The 20,239-nt window shown below is 40.3% G+C and overlaps 1 protein-coding gene across 2 annotated transcripts in view; it reads right to left on the reverse strand.

Annotated features, from left to right (window-relative positions):
- Nucleotides 1-4,886, reverse strand: part of LOC150082063 (uncharacterized) — a 562,503-nt gene extending 557,617 nt beyond the window's left edge. For both annotated transcript variants that reach the window (XM_090379088.1, XM_090379087.1), the window contains exon 1: nt 4,576-4,886. In XM_090379088.1, the coding sequence (XP_090235214.1) occupies nt 4,576-4,598 (23 nt within the window). In that variant the 5' untranslated portion in view covers nt 4,599-4,886. The remainder of the gene's footprint in view (nt 1-4,575) is intronic.
- Between the last annotated feature and the right edge of the window lie 15,353 nt (nt 4,887-20,239).

Here is a 20,239-nt window from a genome sequence, read left to right on the forward strand (position 1 = left end):
GGGATTATCCTCACTTCTAATCATTCTTGGCATAAGCAAATCACAAATACTGCTTCCTCTGAATTTAAAAAACTGGGTATTCTCTTTCACGCTCGGCATTACTTTTCTTCCAAAAGACTGTTCACTCCGTACAAATCACAAATCCGTCCTACCATGGAGTATTTTTCCCACAACTGGGGCAGTGCCCCCAAAACCTCTTTCAGGCTTCCAGATTCCTTTAAAAAAAGGACAGTTAGACTAATTAATGACTCATCTCTAACAGTCTTCACTCTCTGTCTCATAGACATTCTGCTTCTTCTGTATGCCTTTTCTACAGATACTTCCATGGGCACTGTTCTTCTGAATTGGATTCTATAATTCCCGCTCTCTCTTTCAAAGCAATCCGAACACATGCCGCAACCAGTTAACATCCTTTTACTGTCCAACTTGAAACTCACAGAACCAACTTTTCTTCTTCCTCATTTATTCATTCAACTTCTATTTTCTGGAACAAACTTCATACATATTTCCTTAAAATTACAATTTACAGAAGTTCAACTCTAATGTCAACAAATATCTTCTTTTATCTTCTCGCCTTCCAACCCATGCACGGTATTAAAACCTAAAGTATAAGTATTAAAACCTATAAGTACTATAGGTTTTAATACCTCTAGTGTTTGGGGTTTTCATAAAAAAAATTAAATATTTCTAACCAGTTGCTAACTCTGTAAAATCACAAATTCAGCTTGCCATGAAATACTGTTTCTACATCTTAGGGTGGTGCTCCTTTCTTTCAAATTCCCAGGCTATCCACAAGAAAACAGTCAGGTTAATTAATGATTCTCTCTTACCAATGCACTCCTCTCCCTGTCATGTAGACTTTCAGTTTCTGCTGCACGCCTTTTCTACAGATATTTCCAATGGCTCTATATTTTTGAATTTGTGCAACCTTTTATTAGTGTCTTTAATTCATCGTCCTTCCAAACTATTCTGCACAAGTGCATCAGACAGTCAATCCTAAACTCATTAATTTTTGTTATTCTTCATTTATCTCTTCTGTTCACAGAAGAGATATATGAAGAATATAAATAACACAGAAATTCAAGTCCAACATCAACAAGTCTTGTCTGTCTTCTCAAGTATTAGAGTACTATACGTTCTAGCAATCTTTCAAATTTGTGGGTTGTGTTATAAAAAATAAAACACCAATATCACTAAAGACTTAAGGAGCCAATATGCCAAATTTACAAGACAATTATTTAACACAATTTTTATTATGTTCCTGATAAGTTGTTGTTATGCTACGCAGCTGATACTGGTTTTTCTTTATTTTATTTTGCTTTATTTCTATTTGTTACTCTTCAAACTCTAGTAAGGAACTATAATCTTAATTTACATACATACATAACTTTCATTTGTAGTGTTTTATTAAGAAACCAAACATAAATGAACAGCAAAGACTTCATTATTTATATCAACTCTAGAAGGGAAGGGTTGAATCGTTTGGTCCACTTGATATTGATGGTGACAAACTGAATGTGTATTTTGCATTTAAATTCACAAATGAAGAATTTTGTAGGGAAGTGGAGGCCAGAATCTTATCAAACTCTAACAGGAGCTAAATGATTTTGTAATAACTGAGAGTAAAGTGGAGGAAAAATTGTTGAGGTTAAACATAAGAAAGCCACCTGGGGCAGATGGGATCTATCCAGTTATATTAAAGAAGGCAGCAAAGGAAGTAAGCAGGCCCTTAGCAATGATTATGAGGGCATCCTCAGACTCAGGGGAAGTCCTCACGGACTGGAGATGTGCAAATGTATTCACAAAGGGGGATTGAAAGATGACACGAGTAATTACAGACCTGTTAGTTTAACTTCTGTTGGGGGGAAAATAATGGAGGAGTCACTGGTTAAAGAAGCATTGCAGGATCATCTAGACAAGGCCGCAGTTATAGTTCAGACCCAGCATGGATTTGTTAAGGGGAAGTCTTGTCTGACCAATTTAATTGGATACTATGTTCTGGTCACAAAGGAACTGAATGCAAAAAATTATTTTGATATCACATATTTGGATTTCAGGAAAGCTTTTGATACTATTGTAAACGGAAGACTATTGTACAAGTTGGATCAGTATGGCATTAAAGGCAAGTTGTCACTATGGATAGTGATGGTTGAGTGAGAGAAGACAGAGTAATCAATGGACACTGCTCTTTGTGGACTAATGCTATTAGTGGAGTGCCCCGGGGTTCGCCGTTGGTCCCATTGTTGTTTTTCATATTTATCGATGATATTGATGAAGGTATATCAGGCTTAATGTCCAAGCTTTCAGACAATATGAAGGTTAGCAGGGTTGTTAATGACAGTACGTTAAAACAGGATATTGAAATGTTGGGCAGATGGGCTGAGAGGTGGCAACTGAAGTTTAACATTGACAAATGGAAAGTACTGCATATGGGTAGCAGTAACCCCAGAGTAACATACCAACTGTGAAGTACTACACTCAAGGAAGTGGAGAATGAAAAAGACCTGGGGGTATTTGTGCAGTAATATGTGAAGTTTTTTGAGCAGTGCAGACAGGCTGCCAGAGCAGCTCATTAAGTCTGTCAATGATATACAGGAATTTTGCTAGCAGAGAGATGGAGGTGATTGTCCCTTTGTATAATGCAATGGTCAGACCACACCTTGAGTACTGCATACAGGTCTGGAGGCCTCATTTTAGGAAGGATGTAGAGCTGCTGGAACAAGTACAGAGAAGGGCAACAAAATTAGTGAGTGGAAAAAAGGTTGCTGTTACCAAGAAATGCTTAAGTTCTGCAAATTGTAGCTCTGGAGACTAGGAATGTGTGAGATGATCTGACTGAAGTGAATAAGGCTTTGAATAGTTTGAGTAAACTGAACGCTGATGGGATTCTTCCTCTTGCTGAGATTATGCACTTGAGGGGAGCATAAATTCAAATTAAGAAAGTTGCAGAATAGATTGTGCAGAAATTTGCCTTTAGCCACCAAGTGGTTGACTATTGGAACAAACTTCACCTGTCATTGTGGAAGCTGATAGCTTAAATAGATTCACGGAAGAACTGGACAAACATTTGGAGCAAATGGATGGGTGAAATGGGAAGGTTTTTTTTTTTTTTTTTTTTTTGGCCGATGCTGTATAGGCTTGCTTTCTTACATCATATGCCTCTACTAATGCTAATGGCGGAAAGGAAATGCCAAGATAACAAAAAAGAAGTTACAGTTTTAACAATAATTATCTTATTGACATCATTAATTAATTTTATTTATAATACCTCATACGACATGTAACCAAGATGCTTCCATAACAATTATAAAAGGCTTGAAGAATTATAATTAGCATTTCTTTAATATTTTTGCAAAACACTGATTCTAAAATTCATTTTTTTCTGTAGGAGGAAGAAATGTAATAATAACCCAAAAAACCCTACACAAAAGCCCTCAAGCCTCCAAGTCTCGATAACAACAAGATTTTACTATAATCTTTCTGATCTTGTGATTGACATAACTACTATACTGCCATGGATATTTCATATGAAGCTTTGCCCCACATTTGGAGTAAGGTATATTTTTTGGATATCCCGATTATGGAATGTGTTCTCTCTCCCCCATTCTGGTAACCGGAAATATCCCTCCAATCATCGAAGGGAAACTGATATTGAGAGGTGAGCTAGCAGTAGAAAATGATTGAGCAAACAACATGAAGTACACAATGCACAATTAAAGCTCTGTGTATCAGTTAGGGGACAACAGAAAGTCATCTAAAGAAACTACATGAAATCCAAATCAACATAAGGCAGGTGTGCCCAATGTGCACCTGGATTTAACCAGGATAAACATCATGACATAGGTTCTACACAGAAGTGTTGATAAAATGAATAACAAATAACCAAAGGTGATGATTAAAATGAATTTTTGTTTTTTTAGGTAGCTCTCAGAACTTGACATTTACTTACGTGTCCATGGTTATGAATACTTGAGATTTGGTACCAAGTATAACTTTCAAGATTTCAATTTTTATTCTGCTTGCAAAATCAATTCATTAAATTCGCAACACATTAAAATTAATACACAATCGAAGTAATCTGGTATCGACAAAATTATCTATACTTAATGACTAATCAATGTTTGTTAAACAATTATGTCAGTACCCCAGTAAACCAGCTGTGGCAGTCAGTCACTCATACATTTCTAAATTTCGGTTGAAGTAAAAAAATAAATAAATAAGGGAAACCTAAAGACAACTGTTCGAAGTGAATTTATTCGTTTATGAAACAAAATTTTAAAAAGTTTATGGAAAGTTTAGTATTTGTTATGGACAACTGGTATGGCAGTCACAATTTCCAATTAGCACACAGCAGCTCTCTGAAACTCTGGAAGTACAGTAATTTCAATGAAATGGAATTAAGATTTTATGTGGCGTGTTTAATAGTTATATCAGATTTTCCTTTTTTTTTTTTTTTTTAATGGCTCGGTATTCAGGTGAAGGCTATATGAAACTGAAGTCAAAAAGAATTCTGATGTACTAACAGAACTACTCACTTTAATGCTTTTTGGATCATACAGTGGTAATATTACTCACCTGCCCGTAGTGAAAGTAGACATTCTGTATTATCGCACTCATTCAGTGGCCATCAAGCCATCTGCCAGTTTAAAATCTCTGCAATAACTAGCACTATCATAACTAAGCCGTTTCACAGTGCAGTTAAGCCTAAAATCCACAGTACAAACTAGAAGACGATGTTATGGCTATCGAGGGTATCAGCTTGTTGGTGTTAAATCAACGCTACTTTGCTTGCGTTAATGAACACAAACACATTTCACATAATTTCACATCTTGATCAAATACACTAAAACACAATATACTCTTCAGTAACACATACAAAACTTTGAAAAAATCCAGTCAAAGATTCCTCAGAAACTTTTTTTCTCCAAAATACACGGTTCTTCAACAGCAAGATATGGAGTTGCTTTTCATTGGATACGAAACTTCTGTTTACAATTACGTAGCTCAAAGCCCTTGTATCAATCCGCAATGATTTGCCACCTGAGTGCAGGTCAAAGTGTGCGGAGATGAAGCTGAAATGTAGGTGCAGCTCTTTAAATCTTCACAAATTTAGGTGAAGGTGTCATCTTTAATATATATATTTTTAAATTCCTAAAAAAAATTACCTTTTTTGCATGAATGCAACCACAACTGCCAAATGATCATTTGCACTATACATTTTGTTACAGAAACAGCCAGTATACTGGAACGAGTACGATTAAATAAAACGAGTACATCGCATCACTTTTCGTATTTTGTAACAACATAAAGCGGAACGAAATTCGAATGAAGTTTAACTCGCTTTTTTTGCGTGTGTGCAAGTTTAAAGAACTCGGCACTGACGTTTCAATAAATCAAGAAAAGAAAATTTAAAAATCACTGATCATACAATGTAGCAAAAGCAAAATTAGTTCGGTTTTTTTTTTTTGGTTTTTTTTAATTTCATTAATGTTGCCATGGGGAGAGGAAAATTAAGGTGAACAAACGAAGCCAAAGTTTCTTTAAGGATAAAAATAATTTTACAATGAATCAACATTCGATATTTTCTATACACGGTACATCTTCTCCCCTATCGAAAATTGAACATTTATTCGTTTTAAAACATCTTTGTATACACCAGCTCAGAGTAATAAACTTCATTATTTTAGCCAATATTCCCTTGTTTAATGCAATCAGTTATTAGAATTCTGAACACGGCGAAACCACAATACCGCTACCGGGGGTGAGAATGGAACGGAGGAACGACTGTTTTTTTTTTTTTTTTTAGTTTTTTTTTATTGGTGAAGATCGCGCTGAAACCCTTTTCGAGGGATTAGAATTTACAGTTTCGCCTCTGATTCTTCCATAAGGATTTGCGGGGGTTACGAAAATGCTACGATAATTTTATCGATCAAAATTCAAGAGAATATCCACTTCAGGACCAATTCTGACCCTAAGGAGGATTCAGACGGGTGCGATGCACCACACCCAGTTTAAAAGAACCTCGAATCCCAACAAAGGGAAGGGATCCCTCGTTCAAGATAGGGATATTACCTAGACCAAACTTTTAATTCTTACATCCGGGCCCACTGAACTAACTCTAGGATCAAAACTGAATATTCTGTTATTCTGAATCTTCTACAATGCTAGTAAAGCGTAACTACGTGAATTGGGCCCAGAATTAGTAACAATGAGTAATTTGTACCATCTTATATCATCTAATCATATGATACAGACCCCTTTCATTATTGCTATTATGGGTATTGCATCAGTCCTCCAAAGCATTCCAATGTCCATAGTAAACGAGATCAATTTTTCTGACATTAATAATTTTTAATGCCCCCGTGGGTAGCACAGTTGGTAGACTCGCCGTTCTCCCCACACCGAGATGGAAAAGACCTGAGTTCGAGTCCCGTCGATGACCTGAGGAATTTTTATGGGCATTTTTCACAACGTGACTGAATTAGTCAGGCTCAGGCGAGTGCAGCATGGTTTTTCTCCCAGAAAACTCGGCTTTTTCGTCCGGCAAATAGAAAACGCAATTTACAAACAGTTATATACGGAGCAATATGGTCTTAGTCGCCGATGATCCTAAAACCGTACTGCAACAATTTTTAACTTTTATATGTACTAATTTGTTGAGAATAGTTCATGAAAAAGATGATGCAATTTGTATTACTGCATACTGTTAATGTAATAACATAATAACTTTCCCCGCAGTGAAAGGAAGATCTTTCATGAAAAGGACCTAGAATTCATGTTTACATATTTTTATTTGAACTATGCTACTCGTCATTGAAATTGCCTCAGCTATGAAGTTTGGACGGAACTACCTGAAATTTTGTATGCTTAATATTGTAACGTACACGGACATAAACGATTTCCATGTCAAACTGATCTGTGTAGTAGAACGTCCAGCAACATATCTGTTACCGCTCTACAGTAGGAGTCTGAAAGTAAACAAAATGGGAAGCTAATGGTCGTCTAAAATTGTGCAATTCTTTAAAACGCGTAAGGTGACGTTATGAACAGCTGCCGAACTTTGAAAGCGATCGATACATTTTTTTGTAAGAAGCAGGATGTTCAACACGACAAATAGCCGTTCATGTGGGTCATGATGCCCGAATGGCTGGACATTGTTAGCAAGAATGGGCGAAGCCGTTCGGCCATCATGACTCTCATGAATAGCGATTTGTCATGTTGACCATCATGTTTCTGACAACCCAATGATCAATGTTCGGCAGCCGAACATGTTATGTTATAACCCCTTATGTGTTAACAGCTAGTTCCCATCCTGAAGAACATCAAAAACTACAGTATTATATTAGACCACCTGAACATTTTTATTCATCTGCTGTGCATTGTGTATTATGTCCGTAAATTGCGTATGTTCTATGGTCGATTTGCTTGTTTTGCTGGACGAAAAACCCGAGTTGCCGGGAGAACTGAAGAACATCAGAATGAATGGGAATATCGACGGATCTCCTGACTAGCGACAGGAAACAAACCTGCCACCATCTACCAGATTCCAAATCATTCCTGCCTTCGCCTGTGATGGGAAGCATTTTTTTCACCCGGTGTCGGGCGGAGGGTAACGATACCACTGTGTACCTGCGCAGACAAGGAACAAATGAAGTTGCCCACAAGCTGGACGTATCATACGACGAAAATAATATTAATTTGTGTTAAATATTTTCAAATTATTGTCATTCAGTGTCGCCAACGTATAAACAGTGTTCTAATTTATCAATACGACTGTTAGGAAACCTTGGATACTGTCAACATGACGTTTCGTGTAGTTTAGATGATTAGAATAACCATAGGGTCATTTTTAAAGAGAACATATTAACTTTCTTAGTTTCGATCTTTTGTTATTGTTGTTGTTGTTCTCTCTAGAATTTTTTTCACTACTAATATGTATAACACACCCAAACAAAAAAGGAACGAGACAGACATAGAGCACAATACCAAAGTGACCATTCCTATCGCCTTAACGGTATATATGGGCACGAAAAAACCTGTCACATTAAGGTTACCGAGGAGAGTATCATCCACTCGTGTGTATTATGTTCCATTAAAAACGCATGTTCTCTGATTCGTTTTCCTGTTTTGATGGACGAACCCGAGTTACTGGAAAAAAAAAAAAAAATTACTGTCCTCGGTTGAAATCGACTATCTCAACCACGGAGTGAAAAAAAAAAGCCCATAATAGTTGCTCACGGTGATTATAACCATTATGCTACACGCAAGAACTGATGTATATGGGCAGCCACATACCCTGGGAATCTTTGTTCAAGTGTGATTTTCCAATGACACCTGATCTTCTCACCCATTGGTTGGGCTCCATCAACTACTTCGCTTCGTCGAAAATCGTGAATCCCCACCACACTCTTTAATAGGAGGTGGTCACCAACTCTAGAAGTAACTTTCTCCGCAAAGAAAAACCTTTTCCAGACACAAGAAGGCCTCGGAAGGCGGGTTTCGTTCATTCATTTTCATTACAAAAAAAAAAAAAAACAACTTTGTCTTCACTACTAAAAAACAAAATAATTCAATATTACGAGTATATTAATGAATTGATAGACACTACACTATTATGTTACGTGGTAGATTAAGTAATTTATTATCGAAATGATACAATTTTAAAGGAATTGAACTACTTCAATGCCAAGCACTTCAACTGTTTATGACTACGTTTCAGGAACTCATTGTGTCCTGTCTTCAAGCCTATGGGGTTAGAGCATTGTGTGAAGAGTGTTACTACAAGTTTTGAATTTGATAATGATATTTTAAAACTTGTAGGATCACTCCTCAAACAAAGTTCTATCTTCCATAGGCGGAAGACGGGAAAGAGTGAGTTCTCCAAATGTAACAACTATAAATTGTGTTTGGCATTGAGGTTCAATTCCTTTAAACTTGTATCATTTTGATAATAAATTACTTAATCTACCATGTAATAATAGTGTAGTGTCTTTCAATTCATTAACATAATAATGAACAATCACATAGACCTCCTCTTCCAGTAAAATAATTAAAATTAATAAATTAATCATTATCACCAAAATTTGTTTTTAATATTGATATATTGACTACATTTTTATTTTATTTTACAGTGCATGAAAGTATCGAAATGTAGATAAGTGTCAACTTTTTTATGGAAAATTTCGCGGAATCCCAGTTGAAAAATTCTAGTTTAGCCCATTTCCCCCCTCTCGCCCCCTCCGATTAAGAAGTACTTCACATAAACCCATCTTACTTTTACCCATCACATGAATTTTGATGTCACTATTTACACAAAGCAAGGCAGCATAAGAAGTGTGGCTATTAAATAGAGGCATAAGGGGTGTGACCTTTGCACGCGCAGCTACTACACATTAAACGCCACCTGTGAAACAAAGGCACAGCAGCTGATCTTGAAAAATACCTAGTTGTCTACAAAATCACGTTCCAACATTATTCGCTTTTCAGCGAGTCAAGTTTTTATTATCTTGTGTTTTTGCAGTTTGCCGGAAAATTGACACAATAAAGAATTGAACAACAAATCAACTTCAAATTTTAATAAAACAACAGAAAACACCAACTAAAAGTTATGAGTTGTTATGTCAAGTTTATGGGGAAGATACTATGTCAAGAACTTGGGTGTTTGAAGGGCATAAAAGATTTTTGGAAGAAAGAGAGAATGTGGAAAACAATGAACGACCAGGCCGTCTAGTATCCATGAAAACTGATGAAGATATAGACCGGGAAAGGATATTGATTAGAAGTGATCGTTATTTGAGCATTGGAGTGGTTCCATCAGAACTCAATATGGACAAAGAAAGACCTAGGCAAATAAGTTTGTGAAGGTGTTTTGAAAAAAAATCGAAGAAGATGCACTCTTTCTGAGTACTGTAATTACCTGAGATGAAAGTTGGTTATTCCAGTTCGACTCAGAAACTAAAAGGGAGTCAATGCAATGAAGACAAAACGATCTCCCAAACCAAAAAAAGCAAGAATGTCAAAATCAAAAATGAAAACTATGCTTATTGTTTTATTCGATATTAAAGGAGTTATTACGGCAGAGACTTGAATTGTGGAATGATGGTTGGATGCTCCATCAAGACTCCAGCACACGATGAGCTCTCTGTTTGCCACCTATGTGTGAACATGCACCCTACTCGCCAAACCTAGCTCCTTGTGACCTTTTTCTCTTCTCTAAACTGAAAAGTGTACTTAAGGGAACCTATTTTCAGTCCATTGAAAATATTCAGAAAAAAAGACAGAAGTGCTAAAAGGGCTTAAAGAAGATGACTTACAAAAATGTATCTGTGCTTGGAAGAAACGTATGGAACATTGTGTGCAAGCCCATGGCAATTATTTTGAAGGGGTAACTTGAAAAGTACGAAATTTTTCATTATATTTATTTTATTGCAACAGTTTCGTTATTTAATAGCCACACCTTCTACTAGGAAGGTAACAAAAGAGAAAGCAATACTCTTGTGATTATCAGTACTGACTCTTCATACAATAAGAATCTCCAGATAAAGGAACTGCTAGGTAGGCAATGATCACAGTGCGCTGATGTGGGATTTATTTAAAGGTGTCATTACTGTCAACGGCAAAGGGCTTTTGCTTTCATAAAGGTGATTACAGTGGTATCAGGCATTTTTTTAATTCTGTGCAGTGGGACCAACTGATGATGGTACCAACTGCAAAACCTCTAAATGGGAAGCATTGAGGGATATAATCATAGGAGCTACTAAACTTTTTATAAATAAAGAGATATTGTTCAAGATATAGACTTAAACGGATGTCAAATGAACTAATGTGAATTGTAGCAGAGAAGAGAATGCACGGGATGGATGACTATAAATATTAGAGACACAGAAATCATAAGCATTATCTAGTCTGCAACCATGTCACTAAGTGTTAGGCAAGATCAGGCAGATTATGATAAGTTTTTAACAAATGATGCAAAGGTGCACATGATGAATTCTTTGCTACTTTTCTTTGTTAATGTGAATACTAATATTTTTGTTTGTTAATATTAATACTAGAAGGAAAGAGATGACTCACATTAGCACACTAGCTATGAAAGGCATGACCGTTGCTGATCCTGTTCGGTTTGTTGCAAACTAAATAAATATTTTGCATCTACATTCACCCGTGAAGATGTTTCTAAGGATTGGAATATCAGAAGTAAATCAAGTTATAACTGGGAGTTAAATGATTTTGTGATAATTGAAAAAAAAAACGAAAGAGAAAACTTGTTTAAGCTAAAAGTAAACAGATTAATTGATGTATGCACGGAGTTACAATTCAGGCTCGTCAGCAAATAATAAGCATCGACTTTTATATGCGAACCAAGAATATCTTGTTTAAGAGCATCCGCCATTCGTTCCTCCAACCAGTGCATAGCATCAAACATGACATTCGTATCCTGTGCTTCATCTACAATATATGGTTGATTGGTTGTCGTACAGTTTTAGGCGCGTCAGCAACTTAGGCTATATTGCTCCGTATATAATATGTCTGTAAATCACGTGTTCTTTGGTCGAATGGCTGTTTGCTGGAAGAAAAAAAAAAACAGGATAAAAAACATGCTACCCTTGCTTGAGACCGACTAACTCAGCCGCATTGTAAAAAAGACCGTAAAATTCCTCCCGTCTTTAACGGCATTCAAAATCAGGTCTTTTCCACTGGTTTGGACAGGACGGTGATTAAGCAACTGTGCTACTCACGAGTCATATATACCCATATACGACGTCTGCGCGGGTGGCACAGTGGTATCATCACCGTCCTCCCCACACCGGGTGGAAAAGGCCTGGGTTCGAATCCCGTCGATGACGCGAGGAACTTTAATGGGCTTTTTTCACTCCGTGGCTGAGTTAGTCGGTCTCAGGCGTAGATAGCAAGGTTTTTCTCCCCAGTAACTGGGGTTTTTTCGTCCAGCAAAACAGGCAAATCAACCATAGAACATACGCAATTTACAGACACAAATACGGGTTATTTAATTACGGGCATCCCTAAAATAATAATTTGATTTTTTTTTAATACCCATATACGACGCCGCTCCGTGATTCTCCATTGTGACGATCCTGGACTCTTTAATTTGAACTTTACCTATTCTCTTCTTCCTACCCACAGTCTTTCTCCAGGATTCACACAACTGAACCTAGCACTCTTCCTGCTCCTTTTCGCCTGGGAGGATGCCTACGCTCTGTCATCCTCGCTATCTTACCTGTCTTCCACTTTCCTGTCTCTTCTCTGCTCTTTCTTTGGCCTTCCCCACTCTCGCTTCTGCAGGAGTGTGGACGACCCGCCAGATGTCTTTTACTCCCTGGTCCGGCTCCTTGTGCCAGTGGACGGATGCTGGGAGGCTCCTTCCTGGTGATCGCGCCTCCCAGTAACGAAGAGGCCAGTCAAACAACACAACTATATATATATATATATATATATATAATCTTTATTGTATACAAACGTGGTATACACAATAGACCCTTCACAGCAGCAATGCCAGGGGTTTTACATTGGATGGTGGACAATAATAGCCTTGGGGAGACGGGGCCCACATCGAAGTTCGGGCTCATCCCCCAGAGCCAACAATAAAATAGAATCAGTGTCAGATTATTTACAGGATATTATGCTTTTCACAATATTTACAATGAAATAATAAAGATATTCAGATTTACATTATGTTATATTGATATTTATATTCATGAAGATATTCTTGACTTTATTTACAACATATTCATAAAGACATCGTGCTTTGAACATTATTTACAATATATTGGGCATTATTATGCTGCCCTTATCAATGTGCACTTTGCCTGGCCAAGGTCAGGCTCTTAAGGATCTGTTTTCGGTACCTCCGATCCTTCACAAACCTACAGAGGTCGCCGTCAATTGAAACGATTGTGGGGAGCATCTCCCTGGGGAGAAAGCGGTCACTGAGCGATAATCTGTTATAGTGAGCTGTGAGCGTGGGAGCTGACCTCAGTCCGGGTAGAGGGATCCTCCAGCCACACAGTTCCCAGATGCTTGGCTCCGATACCATTCCGGTTGTCATCTTGACAGTGAGAACAAGGCGTTCTTCAAATACGAGATCTGGAAGTCGGGCAAAGTGAAGAGACGTCGCCATCGCAGTTGTCCTTTGCTGGGGTGGACGACGATGTTTTTGCGTGATCCAACGAAGGAGCCAGTATTCGGCGGAGTACACGCGCTTGATGTTGGTAGGGGCCGCGGACCCCCAAATTTCCGAGGCATACAGTACGACGGAGTATACTGAGGTGTATATGTACCGACGAGTCACATCCAGATCCCTAACGTGGAGCAGTTGTTATTTTGTGGTCCAGCGCATTTGACAGAATTTTGCTATGAGCTTGTCAATGTGGGAGTTGAAGCTCAGTTTATAGTCGAAGACAACTCCCAAGTCTGTATGCATCTTGACCACTGGGAAGGGAATGCCATCTAGAGAAGCTTGGATTTCAGTGGGTTGGCGCTTCAGAGAAAAGACAATTTGGGCTGATTTGGCAGGGTTAATGAAGAGGCCAAATTGATGGAGATAGGATCCTAAGTCGTGTAACTTTTCACAGATCTTTTTATTGATGTTTGATAGATGTTCACCAGGGTTAATCTGAGTATATATTTTAATACCATCGGCATAGCAGAGTATGTCTTCTCTCTGTTGCACAAACGGAATAATAACTGCGGTGAATAATGCTCCGGAGAGAACTCCGCCTTGGGGAACTCCCGCAGTGATCTTTCTCCGGATTGTGTGTTGATCCGCTTTAAGAAGAATGGTTCTGTCAGAGAGCAGGGCTGTGATAAACTGCAACATGTCCCCTTTTATGTAGAAGTAGTTTTCTAGGAGGTGAACAAGTGAGGGGATACTGATGGAGTCGAAAGCAGCTTTCAGGTCGATGTAGGTGACAGAAAGTTCTGCTTTAGCTTCTTTTAGCTTCTCACACATAACCCACACTGACTAGCTTTGCTATGTTAACAGAGTATTTAACGCGGATTTGTGGAAAACCACGGGAACCGCATAACAATAACACTATGTCCACTATATACCCATATACGGTTTAGTCTGCGCAGGTAGCACAGTGGTATCGTCACCGTCCTCCCCCACACCGGGTGGAAAAGGCCTGGGTTCGAATCCCGTCGATTATGCGAGGAACTTTAATGGGCTTTTTTCACTCCGTGGCTGAGTTAGTCGGTCTCAGGCGATAGCAAGGTTTTTCTCCCCAGTAACAGGGGTTTTTTCGTCCAGCAAAACAGGCAAATCGACCATAGAACATACGCAATTTACAGACACAAATACGGGTTAATCTATTTAATTACGGGCAACCCTAAAATAATAATAATAAAATACCCATATACGGTATCCATGAGTGCGAATTATATGAAGACCTAAGAGGAGAACTCATCAAGAGAATAAGATACACTCCCACAAACTAAGAATACCACCTAGTTGACTCCAAGGAGGAATTTGCTGCCCTCAGCAAATTTGCGCAGGCATTATTCAGTAGACGAAAAACAATGATAGCAATTTATCAAGGAACGCACTAAGAAACAAACATCAGATGTGGTGTTGCGACACCTGGACAGGACTGTTGAAACGGGTGATCCCCTAATGATAGCAATCCAACAAGGAATACGCTAAACAGACAAACCTGAGATGAGGATATGACACCCGAATAAGACTGGCAAGACTAATGATTCCCTATTGAAAGTAATCCATCACGGAATGCATTAAAGAGGCAAAAAAAAAAAAAATTTGAAGCCATGCCACTCGGACACTACATTAAAGACCGCTGATTCCCCCAAAGACAGCGAATCAACTAGGAATGCATTAAAGAGACACATCAGATCTGACGAATAGCCATATATGGCTAACTGGGCTGGATACCCTTGTCTCAGCCTGCTTTCTTCCCCCCTCCCTGGCAGGGGGTGACGGCCCTGCTGTATCCTCCCCCTCCTGCTGCCCCACCCTTCCCTCTGGCAGAGCATGGGCATGTCCTGCTGCCCTCTGGCGGCCATCTTCCCTATCGGCCTCCTCCTTCTGCTTTCTATCCCCAGTCTTCTGCCTCCCCACTCACTACTTTCTCCTTACACAGAGTAAATTTCTTTCCCCACAGGCCCAAATTTAAATACACCAAAATTATTACTCAACCTATTAGGCCTTTAGAACAAGTTTTTAGCGAATAACCCCACGCACTGCTAAAATCAACAACCGCACTTTGAAGAAACCGCGATCTAGTTGTTTTTTTTTTTTTTTTTTTTCAAATCAGGTCCTAGCCACTGAAATCTCAGGAAAGTAGGAGGTGGCAGGACCACCCAGAGTAATTAACAAAATACTGGTAACACCCGGCCGACCTCCCAGTTGGCGAGGTATGATAACGTTGGGTCCCATCTGGGGCCCGGCGGCTAACAGGCCGGAAGAATAAGGGGCGCAACACATTACACAGTACAAATCCCACACACTTTTCAAATCTCTGGCTTGTCCGATCCCCGTAGCAGGGCCTTACAGGACACGGCCCGTTTAAAGCTAAACTTCACCAACTTGGTATCATAAATAACGCGGACTGTCCCTGTGGCAACCCGGAGTCCTGGAGACACTTAATGTTTGAGTGCGATTTGTATGACGACCTGCGACTACAGCTGATAACGTCAATCCAATATATCCCAGACAACCAAGAACCCAGACTGCTAGACACTCAAGAGGACTACAAGGCACTCAGTCAATATGCCCAGGATCTATTTTCTAGAAGGAAAACAATGATAGAAATATACCAAAGGCAACCCAACTAGAAAGAATGCAGGAGGTCAAACAAGTAAAAAAAAAACACAAGCAAAAAAACTCACCATACCACAGAAAGACAAGACTTTAGGATGATTTGAATGGCCTACTGTCGACCCAAAACTGCACTCCCTTGTGCGTTTTTTTTTTTTTTTTTTCGGGGAGGGGGAGGGGGTATTTGCTCTTCTCCTCTCCTCGCCTCCCCATATTTTCACTCTGGTGGGGCATGAGCATTCCCCACTGAAAATGGGAGGTCACCTCTCTATCCGACCCCTCTTCTTCCTATTTCATCCCCCCAGTCTTCACCCTCCCAACACTTTCTCTTGTACAGCGACTGCCCCACATGTCCAAATTTAAATCACATCAAATTTTGCCCGACCTTTTAGGCTCTCTAGAAATAGTTCTTTCAGCGTAAAACCCCACGCAGCGCTTTCTAAATGCAATTTTACTTAAACCGATAACTCCAACTTAGCGATAACTCCAACCTTTATTTTAGGTCCTCGTCACCGAAATCCCAGGAAAGTGAGTGGCAGGACCTGCCAGAGTATAATTAGTCTCTTGGTACACCCGGCCGGCGTCCCCGTCGCTAGGTATGGTAACGCCGGGTCCCACTGGGGGCCCGGCGGCCAACAGGCCGGATGAACAATGGGCACAACAAACTACATACCACATGACCCATACATTATTTTTAAACCTCTGGCATAGACAGGGTACTGTCACTCGATACAAAGAACATACGCAGAGATGGGAGAAATCCCCGGAGCCGTCAGACCCTCAACATACCTATACCTATACCTATACCTACCCCGTAGCAGGGTATGGAAACGTCAGGTCCCACTAGGGGCCTGGCGGCAAATAGGCCGGATGAACAAAGGGCACAACACAACACATAGCACATGAACCATACACTTTTTTAAAAATCTCAGGTTTGCCCGAACCATAGAAAATACGCGGAGATGGGAGAAACCCCAGGAGCCGTTAGACCCTCGACACACTTTACACCTTACTAGACAGAAACCCCTCTTTCCAAGCTCATCTCAAATACATCAGAACCAAAGTAAGAAACTATACTGCCATGGTTGCTAGGACCTTCCGTCGGGACTGGGGTCTCAACAAGCGAACCCTCTCGCTGTATTACACCACCTCCAGCTGCATACGTATGTGATTACGTAGGCAGCTGGAGTTTAGTTTAGCAAGGCTACGACTGCAGCAAGCAGACGAATCCTGGATTCCACTCAACGCACAGTCCTGTTCTCCATCTCTCGTGCCTGCTGCACTGTGAGTACTCACGCCCTCCAGGTCCTGGTGGGGTCTTCCCCCTCGACCTGGAGGTGGTGAGAACTGAAATGTTGTATCATCTTTCTAAGGGCGTGTCCCAGACCTGCTTGGGATTCGAGCTGAATCTTACCAACAACCAACGGCGCCTCCGTAGCCAGGTGGGCAGGAGCAGCAGTGCGTAGCACACGCTTCTTGATAAGACGGGGATTCGAGCCCGTGACCACCAAATACGGAGGATGCGGAAAGGTCAGGGAATGACCACCGCATATCCCCGGAGCAATATAGCCTTAGGTGCTAATGCTCCTAAAAACCAAATAACAACAACCAAAAAATAGAGAAGAGGAGACTTCAAGCACACATGCAGCAAGTGTGGCAGGACCGCTGGACAAATTCAACCAAGGGGGAAATTACCAGCAGATTCATCCCAGATATTAGCAGAGTCTATCCAAAATCCCCAACATGGTTTTCTCCAGGCCTGTACGCCACGTATTTGCTTATGGGCCATGGTGCAATAAAGGCGAAACTAGCAACCTTTGGCCTAGAAGAGGACCCAACGTGCTCCTGTGGAGGAACTGAAGACTGGGATCACCTCATGCACGAGTGCCCCCTCTACGATGACCTCCGCTACCAGCTTGTCACAAAGCTGACTTATATACCAAAAGGCAAAGAAACCACCTACTGGACACTATCAAGCTCTCACCAACTACGCTCAGCAGCTTTTCTTGAGGAGAAGACAACTAATCGCAGCAACGTGATAACCCTCTACTAATTGAGCCAAGGGACCGTGACGGTACTGGAACAAGGCAGCAAAACTTGACCAGCATTACCATTATCGGTGTGAACTACCATACATTCTCCACAGATGTCACCCACGAAGATAACTACCAAGTGAAGAACAACTTGCCCAGGAACCACCACCGGAATGTTCCAAAACCTCTGAATAGAGACAACCCACAAATTTAGACGACCTACGAAAGACAAAAGGTTCGTAGTTAGTTTGTTGGTTTTTTTAGGAGCATTATCAACTAAGGCCATATTGCTCTGGGGATATGCGGTGGTCATTCCCTGACCTTACCGCATCCTCCGTATTTGGTGGTCACGGGCTCGAACCCCGGTCTAATCAAGAAGCGGGTGCTACGCACTGCTGCTCCTGCCCACCTGGCTACGGAGGCGCCAAAGGTTCGTATACTACTGTAATTGACTCTCACGGATGTGACCAATAAGACAGTCTCCTAGATGAAGACTGACAACGCTACTGGCGTGCCACTAGATGTCAACTGCTTTTCTTGGTCACCTGGCATTCTGAACCTGGTGCCCTAACTCGGTTCACTTTAAACACCCCCTCCCTGCCACCTCCTTTTTCTTCTGGTGGGGCAAGTCCCCACTGACCTTCCTGGGGTTGCCTTTCCTACCATCCCCATACTTCTATCTGTTCCCCGCCTCCTTCAGTCTTCACCCCTACTCTAACTGAATATGCGCTTTTTTTTTTTTAAGCCCTTGCCACTGAAATTTTAGGAAATTATGTGGCAGGGCCTGACAGAGGCCTTACTTACTTCTAATGCGATCCCTCTATGCCTGACCTGCCTCCTCGGGGCTAAGTGTGAGCAACGAGAGGTCCCACTAGGGGCCCAACGGCTAAAAGGTCAGAGGAACAACACAACATGACACTATACAACATAAACATATACCTTACACTTTTTAAAATTTCTGGCCTTCACAAACAGTGTACACAACCCGGAGATGGGGGAAACCCCTGGGGCCGTTAGACAATGAATACTTTACACTTTACAATGAACACAGGTGGAGATGGGAGAAACCCCAGGTGCCGCTAGAACCCAAACAGACCTCATACCGATATACGGTGTGCGCGGTAGCACAGTGGTATTGTCAGCATCCTCCTCACACCAGGTGGAAAAGGCCCGGGTTCGAATCCCATCGATGACGCGAGGAACTTTAATGTGATTTTTACACTCCGTGGCTGAGTTAGTCGGTCTCAGGCATAGATAGCAAGGTTTTAACCCCCAGAAACTGGGGTTTTTTCGTCCAGCAAAAACAGGCAAATCGACTAGAGAATACACGCAACAAATACGGGTTTATGTAATCAATTACGGATAACCCTAATATAATAATTTGATTTTTTATACATATACGGTATATGGATAGCCTATGTGATATGCATAAAAAAAAAAGAAGAAATAATAATTGCTGAATTTTTATTGGTCTGATTTTAATGAAATTCGAAATTGTTTGACAAAATCTTTTAAAAGGCTTAAATATGAAATTTTATAAAATTCAGTCCACTGGAAGTCCAGTTGTTGTTGCGGACAGACAGATAGACAGACGGACATGGTGAAGATAATAGGCGCATTATGCATTATATGCCTACGTACTTAACAAGGCACCTGCGGCTCAGGGCCTATTCAATTACATTAAAAGAAGCATAAAAAGAGGTAAGCAGGCCTTCGGAAATATTTACGAGAGCAATTTTTGTTTCAGGAGAGATCTCTATAGATTGCAGAGGTGCTAATGTCTTTCCTTTTCACAAAGGGAAAATCGAAGTGCGATTCAAGCATGACTCTGTTACAGAGAAAATAATGTAGTCAATGATTAAAGGAGTATTGCAGGATCATCTTGACAAGATGGACCTATGCAGAAACTAGAGCATAGATTTGTTAATGGGAGATCCTGTCTGACTAATCTCATTAGCTACTATGACTCAATAATATTGAGTAATAGTAGCTAATGCAAAAAATAATTTCGGCATCGTATATTTAGATTTTAGTAAAGCTTTTGACACTGAGCCACATGAAAGACTGCTGTACAAATTAGAGCAGTGTCGCATTAGGGGCAAGTTACTGCTACGGATAAAGAAATGGCTGAATGGCAGAAGACAGAGGGGGATAATTATAAATGGACATTGCTCTCCTTGGATTGATTTTATTAGTGGAGTACCCCAGGATTCATTGCCAGGCCCCTTACTGCTTTTAATATTTATGAACGATATTGATGATGCCATATCAAGCTTATTATCAAAGTTTGAAGATGATACAAATTTGGCAGGATGATTAATAAAAAGAATCAAGGCGTGCTGCTGCAAGATCTCGTAAAATTAGACGGATGGGCTGAGAAGTGGCGATTGAAGTTCAACATTGAAAATATGCA

The sequence above is a fragment of the Mastigoproctus giganteus genome, chromosome 8 (assembly GCF_048544385.1).
Source record: "Mastigoproctus giganteus isolate SK-2022 chromosome 8, ASM4854438v1, whole genome shotgun sequence".
Taxonomy (NCBI): domain Eukaryota; kingdom Metazoa; phylum Arthropoda; class Arachnida; order Uropygi; family Thelyphonidae; genus Mastigoproctus; species Mastigoproctus giganteus.